Here is an 8,987-nt window from a genome sequence, read left to right on the forward strand (position 1 = left end):
TAAAGAAGTCAGACAAGTCATTTCTTCTTCTGTCCTGCCCAAAGTAGTTCAAAGTAGCTCCACCCCAACCAGCTACAACAGTAAACTATGTGCACATGGATGTACCAGTCTAATGTTTACAGTACTTTCACTTCTGATACTTCACATTTTGCTGATACTTCTGTACTTCCTGCCATATGATTTTCTCCTGTAATGGACTATAAATATACTGTGTTGGGATTTCAGGATCTGAGTGCTTCTTTCACCACTGACAGCGACAAGAAACTGCATGAAAAATATTTTCTTTATTACAATCTTTTCCACTCATGTCTTAGTAGAAAGGTGTTTTACTGTATCAGTGAAGAGTGCAACATGGTGTTGAAATCAAGGTTGTACATTTCAATGCATAGCTCCAAAGTCCATCGCAAATTATGCAAAACCATGTTTTTAGGACCCTCTATGAAGCAGAATCTGAGAGGAAGATCGTTTTATTTTTCCAAAATTGCTTTTTTTACCCTTAAATTGCTGACAGAAACATCCCTTTTGATCCCAGTGAACCTGAAAAATGAGTTAGTCAATGACAGCTATTCAGTAATAATCAAACATTACAAAATTACTGATACTCAACAAATCTTCAACAACCAAGTAAATCACTCACCTATACTGTACATAATACACATGTGTATAAGTGAAGAAACTTCAAGAGTGAACAGATAAAAAAAAAAAAAATACCTTCCCGTCGCACTGTATTCTTACTATTGTTGCATCTGGTATGAAAAGAACGTACAACGCTGTTTTAAATATTCACAAGTTAAACAGTAATTACAACAAAAATATTTAAGGCGTCTTCAGTTGAATTCTGTACAATCACAAATAATTAACTATTAGCCCTTTAGGGAGAAGAAAAGAGAAAGCAGAAGAAGTCGTGTGTTAATGCTTCATCAGTCGACGGCGCTCTAAAGGCCGGCGGTGAGGTGTTTTTTTATTTTCAGGACTGTGGGATCAGATGAGTACCAGGAGATTCACAGAAAGGTGTTTGTAAGAGGAGCCTGATAGAAGGACCCGTCGTCGTGTTCAGCACTAACACACACCGCTAACCCTCCACGAAGCACATTGACAACCTGCCAGTCCACATTGCAAACTTCATTGGAAATTATGAGGTTTTAAAGGTCATTTTTAAAAATTTAAGCCGTATTTTCAAGCCCTGATTCATGTCAGATTGAGTTCATTTCATCGATAAAAACAAGTGATTAAGAAAACCTTCAGCAGGGATTTCATTTGCTTTGGGCAGATATCAGAGATTTACCTCGCCGAGCTGTTTCCATCGATGTTCTTTTGAGTATATTTACGCCTCGTAAATACATGACAGATTTTAAGCAGATGAAAATGCTTTGATATTTGCCCAAGCTGTAAAATACCTGCGAAAGAAAACATTTTGGTGTTTGAGTTGAATAAGCAGAAAGTGTAAAGAGTGCACTTCTGACGTGAGAGTCTAAATTTTCCGATAACATGCACTGATGTTTGAATTAAAACTCGTCGGCAAACATTTGATCGATCCATGCTTTTCAAAACCTTTTTTCCCTCTTTTTTTTTTTTTTTGGTTTATAGTGTCAAGTCGGTTTTATTTTTCCATCTGCTGTGAGAGGCAGTTTTAATCAGAAGTGGTCACTTTGTCAAGGCTGCAGTGGCTCGTGGGCGCCTCCTCGGCGTCATCTGCTTTCAGGAGCGGGGAGAGGTCCGCGTCTCCCCCCGCCTCCTCCCGCCGGGCAAGCCGTCAGTCGCGGTGGGCGTTGCTCGGCGGCGTGATGCTGAAGACTCGGATGCGCAGGTGGGAGGCGATCTGGAGGCACACGCTCGTACAGTAGCGCGTTAGATCCAGTAAAGAGAAAACCTGAAGAGAGACGGAGGGGATCGAACATTAAAGGCCGGATGAAATAATCATCATCGCTTTCATGAGTGGGAAAAACCAGGAGCAGTAATTTCATGTCATATTGTAGCTGCATGTCTAGTCCATGGTCCACCCACGTAGGTGTTTTCACTTATTCCCCCTGATTAGACCTGCTTCCTCAGGCCTGCGTGGGTGTGACAGACCAGACTTGACTGACAGCTCCCTCAACTTACAATAGACATTTGTCACTCCATAAAGACTCTTTCACCCTGGACAAGAAACCCACCAACACCCTCTGACATCTGGCTTTTGTCCTCAGTGGGAAAGGGCACAATCGGCATTCATTCCTGCACCATGTGACTCTCTGCAGTCGTCACAGGCTCCAGCTCTGATCAGCACTGATGGAAACATGACACCTGGGTGGGCACGCTGGTTTTCGCCCCTGTTCCTGCGCAGTGCCACGACACCTCCATGCTGCTTTCTGCTGTTTGGAGTGAACTGATCTGCTGGATCAGGCTAAGTTTTATGCGTCTTTTTCTCCCTGATCAGACCTGATTCCTCTGGACTGTGTGGGCGTGCACAGACCGGACTTAATCAGCAGCTCCCTCAAATTACAGTTAACCTTTATCACTCTTATACAGCTTTAATTCGACAGACATTTTGGCTTGTCATGGTAAGAAAAGCACAGGTGGAGCCAATAACATGACTGTTGGCTCTGTTCCATTTAAGTGTCACAGTAAGCGAAGCGAGTGAGCCAGCATGCGTATACTTAGGTGTACCTTTCCTGCTATGAGGAGTCAAAATGTCCGCTGCTGTGACAAAAGGCCTATTTATACCCTGAGTCTGGTGGCCTCACTGAATACCCAGCATATCTCCACCCAACTTGAACCTGAGCAGACATCTAATCAGCCAGGATAACTGAAAACATCTGTGTGGCTGCAAAGAGCCGTTCAGAGCTGCTACTTATTCTACTTTTCTTAGTCAAAAAAATAAATAAAACCACTTCAGACTGTTGGTCAGAAAATACCTGGATGTCTTCTAATATTATACCAGACATATGAATCTGTTTAAAGCTTGTAGATGAAGCACATAACATCAAAGTTTGTTACTCGGTTGTCTTATGAAAATTTAATGCAACAGATTCTCTGTTCTAAATGTGTGATCACTGACTTTAAGATGGCTCTAACAAAAGAAGGATTTTGCAGCAGCAGCCACTTTCATATCAAAGCTGATCAGTATTAAACTGGTTAGAAGCAAAGATAACACGTGTCACAGATGTCATCTCAGAAAGGAAAGGACATGTGAGGTGAAGCTTGAGCTTTTCAATGATGAAGAGGAAACCAGCAGAGCTCAGAGTCCCACAGACAGGACTGAAAGCCGCCACGCCGGCGTGTCCACGGTCTTAACTGTGCTTTGCTCGTTAGTCATCAAGGCTCACCTGCCCTGCAAGTTCCTGCCGCACGCCTCCACACCTGCTTCTATTAAGCTGTCATGGAAAGGGAAAGGGTGGGGCGCGCCATGAAAAGATGGCATTAACAATGAAATCGTTTGGTCGGTTTTTCTGGTTCTTTTCTGGGCAACAGTTGCCACATTTTTCAGCAGCCTTAAAGATACGTTTGTTTGTTTGTTGGGTGAGTCACGGGTGCAGCCTCGTGAAGCATCAGTGTCAAGTTTACATGTAGGATCAAAGCTGTCATGATGAACAAATATGGATGCAGATGTGCAGGTTTTCGTCAATTTGAAGCTGAACTGAGCAGGACATTCTTCCTAAACCCAGCAGAGGCTCATTTAGGTGGTGTTTCAGTCACTTACCATGGCGATCCAGAGGACTATGTGCTCATCAATGAAGCTGTTGAAGTACTGGTTGAGGAAGAGGAGGCCGGGACCTATGAAGGCTGAGTCCGCGAGGTGTAACTCACTCTTGGTCATGTGTGCGATCTACAGAGATTCACATGGGGGGAAAAAAACACTGATTAAACAGAGTCTGCAATGAATAAGCTGGTTAAAGACAAACAGGAAGTGTAATGATTATAATGGTAAATATAAAAGCACTTTAGAGTCGGAGTCTGTCTCAGTCAAAACGATGAAAATAAAAAACAATGTGATGATGTGGACGGATCGTGGGAGTTGTTTCCTCTTTCCTAAACGACCACCTTTGTGGATGAAAACCTGTCTGATGTGACTCAGGCAGAAATGTTCACAGACGAGGTCGTGTTTTAAAGTTCAATTCATTTAATGTTTAGTTGCGTTCACTGACTTCCTTCCTCGCTCTCTGGCACATCATCTGGTGTTTCCTGTGTTTTTTAATTAATTATAGCGCCAGATTAAAGAATTAAATCACGGATTTCTCTGGATTTAAACATTGTTGAAAACATTTGGGAAAATGTAATTTCACAGCCGAACAAATTTACAGCAAAGATCTAGATGTTTTTGGACATTTTAATGTGGAAATTTTAAATATTCTACCCTTTAAAGCTAAAGCTAAGCAACATTTTCATGAGTGTATTTACATTCTGTAATTAGCTCTGTATATATTCACTGCTAGTGGTGGAGTCCGTCATTCTCATGCTAGATTTAAAATGCCTTCGCACGCAGGAGCGATTCACTGGAAACAGTGCAGCGTATACTCCAGCATTATTTTTAATTTTGCCTCACTCAGACTGACTGTTCGCTGTCCTACAGCCGTACCAGAGCTACATTAAGATACTGCTAATTTCCTACTGCTGCGGCTTCATGTTGTCTATTATTTCTTCTCATTCTGTTAATAATTTTAGTCAATTTTTGAATGTTTTAAGCTCTTTTAAGTTTTAAGTTCTTACGTACATATTACACATTGCACCCTTAAAGCAACATGGGTTTGTCTGGCTGCAATGTAAACAGTTACACCACGAAGTAGCTGCAGTATTAAACCTCCCTTGCTGTTATCACAGTGACACCAGGTGTTGCTAGACAAGGACCAGATGAACGTACCACCAGCTTGTTGGAGATCTTGGACATGACCATGCCGAAGGTGAGCAGGTACAAACAGGGGTGGTGCTCAAACAAGTGGCTGGATGACTTCTTGAAAATGATGAAGGCCAGAGTGAGGACGAGTCCGACGTGCAAACCAGGACTCAGCACACTGGTGTCCTGCACAGAGGGAAGGTCACTGAGCTTGAATCACAATACATTATCTGTTCTATGAGTTCAGGCAGATGTGCGTTCACTTACAGCGACAGTGGAGCCGTTTTTGCCGACACCTCCATTCAGAATGACGTGGAAGTAGTTGTAGCAGGAGTAGAGGGCTCCACCGATGATGCCCATGATGGGGAAGGCATACAGCTGCAGTCCGAGGAGGGGCAACTACGGAAACACGTGAAGATCAAATTAGTGTGAGGGCACAAAGCGTTCTCCTTATAGCAAGAAGAAAGGTGCTAATATGAAAGCTGCAGGCATGCCGAGCGTGATGGGAGGGCAAAGCAAAAAAAATGAACAAAAAAAACTAAACAAAACAAAATACAATGCGGGTGACATCATCAGCTTTTTGAGCCAGATCATGTCCAATAGATGACCTGTTGCCATGGCGTTAGCTACCCATATTTACCTTCTCACTTCTCTCATGTGATGTTAAGTCAAGCCTCCAAAGGCAGCACGGAGTAAAAGTAAAACACAAACGCTATTTAAAGACTAGAAGGACGACTACAATCTAGAAACTGATCATAAGTTTAGTGTGAAAACGAGTCGACTGTACACTCAATGTGAAATGAAAGTGTTTCCGTGTGTGTACAGTACTGCATCTGTACGAAATATATCGCTCTGTTACCGTGGTTTGCCAAAGGCTCACGCCTCCGAAAGCCGACATGAAATACATGATGATGATGGCGACCTGCACCTCCGTCACGTCAATCCTACGAAGATGAGGGAGGAGAGAGATTAGCCTTAAGTTTAGTGGTGATATAAACAGCATCTGTAAAACGCTGATGAAGGTGTGACTTACAGGCCAAAGCGGAGGGTCCCGGACACGTAGGTCTGCCAGTGGGCGCAGAAGAACATGAACATCCCGATGAACCCACAGAAGAACATCCAGTTTGGGTATCTTCCTATTCCACATGAAATGCACGTCCCCACAGCGACAAAGACTGAAGGACGGAAGAAGACAGGACAAACAAAATGAAACGACAGAACATCTCGCTGATCCACAAATGCACTTATTTTCAATCGACTGCAAATATAATAAAACCCAGCAGAGAACAACAGTCTGGGTCCAGCTGTGAAGCACCTGTGGAGACAGCGTCGCAGCCGTGGTCGAAGAGCTCCCCCAGAGCTGAGCTGCTGTTTGTCCTCCTGGCCTGCTTCCCATCAATGGCATCCAGAGACTGGTAGATGAACAGGCCCAGGGCGCTCATGATGAAGGCCCATGATGGAGCCTGGGGGTGGTGGAGACTTTATTTAGAGATCTCTGCTTACAAGAAGGAGCACAGACTTGTACTTTATTCCTCTATGACAGTAAACTGAGTTTTTTGGGTTGTGGACAAAGCAAGACATTTGAGGACATCAAACAACTAATCAAAAAAAAAACAATGAAAATAATCGTTAGTTGCAGCCAAGGACTGACCCATCATTTGAGTAATTTTTCAGATTAAAAATGTTACGGGGCTGCACTCCACAGGCCCAACTCGCACAGAAATCAACTCAGCACTTCATTACTTCCAGTAAACCAACAGTGTTTGAGTAGTAATCTATCTGTTTAGGTAATCAATAAACTGAGATAGCAGATTTGTGTGTTAGAGAAGTATATTTTCGTGTGTCACCGTATGTATCTGTGTGTCCTGTCAGTGTGGAGAAGGAGGGATTCCTGCTGACTGGAGTGTTTCACTTCCTCTTACTAGGTTGGAGGTTATAGACCATCTGGACAGTACAGCCAGCCAACACAGTGTGTTTACCACTACAATGTGTGTGTATGTGTGTGTGTGTGTGTGTGTGTGTGTGTGTGTGTGAGAGAGAGAGAGAGAGAGAGAGAGCATTTGTGTATGTTTGTGAGTGTGTGAGGGGGGAGACAAAGATAGTCTGTGTTTCCAGAGAGATCAAGAATCCCATGCTGTCCTAAATATTCAGAGACCCTGCTGTTTTCTTCGAAGTCCAGGTCCTGAATGCCTTGTGGACTGGTGGGGACGGGGACAACTTGTTTAGGGTTATCACAGAGGTCATTTATGGGGAGAATTCTGTACTGTGTCCATTGCTTCATATGAAGTCTTCTAATGTGTTTGTTTGCACTGGCATGGGACTTTCATACCTCTACAGTGCACGGAGAAGAGTGGACACAGGCCAGGTTTTGCCACAACGCTGAATAGCGAATGGGGTAAACTGAAATGCCTTTGCACTCATGGAATTTGACAGTAACGACATCCTGCATGGACTGTGGACTTTGTTGCATTGGACAAAATGTGTGTTTATCAGTGTAAATCTGATAACCAACCACACACACCTATGCAATTCCCGCTTGGGTCACAGTACCACAGTGAACCTGGTGACAGAAGTTAAGTAGATCAGGGGTCAGCTATTTGTTGCAATGCCTGTAATTGTATTTGTGGTAAAGGTTTTAGGATTATGTAGCTGAGACTACATTAGAGTTGGATCTACAGCCATTTGACTTTAACTTGTTAGCCTCGACAGTTATTTTTGTTTCTAGTGTGTACGCACTGACGTTAGACCCATGCTAATTATATTAATTACATAGTATTTGCATCTTCTCTAATGGTAAACTAAACAAGAGCAACATTTTGGTTCAGATTGCTGTTTTACCATCAGCAACGTGAGTCCGGGCAGACAACAGCACGTCTGAACTGTGCGTCGTCGCTCCTCTGCCGGAGAGATGTCACACATAACCCCATCAAAATCTGGCATTTTAAAGCGCCCTTGCGTAAATGAGGCCATTCAAACATAACACCTTGTGATTTAAGATCATTCCATAATCACGAGGAGACAGTCTCCAATTCGGCTTACACTGTCAGACATGAAATAGGGAATACTTCAAAAAAACGTCAACTTCCCGAGGTGATCCGTTTGATAGAGCCCGAAACCTTGGCGCTAGCGGACAGCGTGACCCCGTTACTGAAATGGAAATGTTATTAAAACATGAATGTCTGTGAGGCTCAAAGGTATGCCGAATTAACCAGTGGTCTCTGCGGTTTCGGGAAATATCTTAAATTATGTCTTTTGAGACGTGTGACGTTTGCACAGTTGGCTAACTTTAACTTATGCATTTTCTGAATGGAGGATCCGCGTTCCTTCCATACCAGAGAAGGGCACGTAATTGGGGCTAGTCACCGTGTAGAAACTTTGGCCAAGGTCGCTTTACTCACCTCCTCTGTTGCCGTGGGACAATAATACACAAGCACCACCGTGGAGATGATATTGACCAGCAGTCCAACTATGGTCAAAGTGTTTGGTGCGATCCATGTCGGTGTTTGCTGGATGAGCCAGTTCCAGTAGATTTGACACGGTGGCTCAAACAGGGATCGACCAGAGGCGCTGTATTTATGCTCCTCCAGCCGCTTGAGTTGAGCGGCTGACAGCGACTCTGGCCACAAGAAATGTGGCATTGTTTTTCTGCCAATCACTCCTCAAATTACGGTAATAAACTTCCAAATAGTCCCTGGTAGTAGCTCAAATAGGGCTATCTTCTCTCGGCCGACTCCAAAAAAGAGCAGCTCATTTGGCATTTATAGCTAAGTGACTGGACGAGGCCATTTCCACGGCGGAACCATGAGATGTCGATACTCTCTACGTTTCTGCCCGAGATGCGTTTCGGCAGGAAGCGAGAGTCCGGAAGGGAATAATATGGCTGTTTACCGGGAATTTTAAAAACGTAAATTAAAATGTACGGAAATTACGAGATTATTTACACCACAATACACACTTTTAAACAATATATTTAAATTCATATCTAAATTTATATTTAAATGAAAGATATCACATCCGTAGTGCTATATGAAGGGTGAAGATGTGTTCAGGGCCATAGCCAGAAATGCTGTGGTCATGAGTCTCTATCCCCCAAGAAGTCAGGTTTCTAATTTTGTAATTTTATTTTTCATTAAAAGAAATACGGAATCCTTAATTTATTTATTAGCCTAAAATGAGT

General features: G+C 43.2%; 1 protein-coding gene across 1 annotated transcript; it reads right to left on the bottom strand.

The window, feature by feature from the left end:
- Nucleotides 1–266: 266 nt before the first annotated feature.
- On the bottom strand, nt 267–8,633 carry chpt1 (choline phosphotransferase 1). Its single transcript, XM_076721871.1, has 8 exons — nt 8,209–8,633; nt 6,126–6,273; nt 5,844–5,985; nt 5,670–5,754; nt 5,078–5,209; nt 4,838–4,996; nt 3,680–3,805; nt 267–1,870 (listed from the first exon to the last, which is right to left on the bottom strand). Exons 1-8 carry the CDS (start codon nt 8,446–8,448, stop codon nt 1,754–1,756), a joined length of 1,149 nt encoding a protein of 382 aa, XP_076577986.1. The 5' UTR covers nt 8,449–8,633; the 3' UTR covers nt 267–1,753.
- Nucleotides 8,634–8,987: the final 354 nt, after the last annotated feature.

Source organism: Chaetodon auriga, chromosome 22, assembly GCF_051107435.1.
Source record: "Chaetodon auriga isolate fChaAug3 chromosome 22, fChaAug3.hap1, whole genome shotgun sequence".
NCBI classification, from domain to species: domain Eukaryota; kingdom Metazoa; phylum Chordata; class Actinopteri; order Chaetodontiformes; family Chaetodontidae; genus Chaetodon; species Chaetodon auriga.

Coding starts and splice junctions, on each gene's coding strand:
- chpt1 (XM_076721871.1), bottom strand. CDS start 8,448: ATGCCACATTTCTTGTGGCCAGAGTCGCTGTCAGCCGCTCAACTCAAG. Junction 3,806..4,837: donor AGATCTCCAACAAGCTGGTG/GTACGTTCATCT, acceptor GAATCTCTGTAG/ATCGCACACATGACCAAGAG. Junction 1,871..3,679: donor TAGTCCTCTGGATCGCCATG/GTAAGTGACTGA, acceptor GTCTCTCTTCAG/GTTTTCTCTTTACTGGATCT.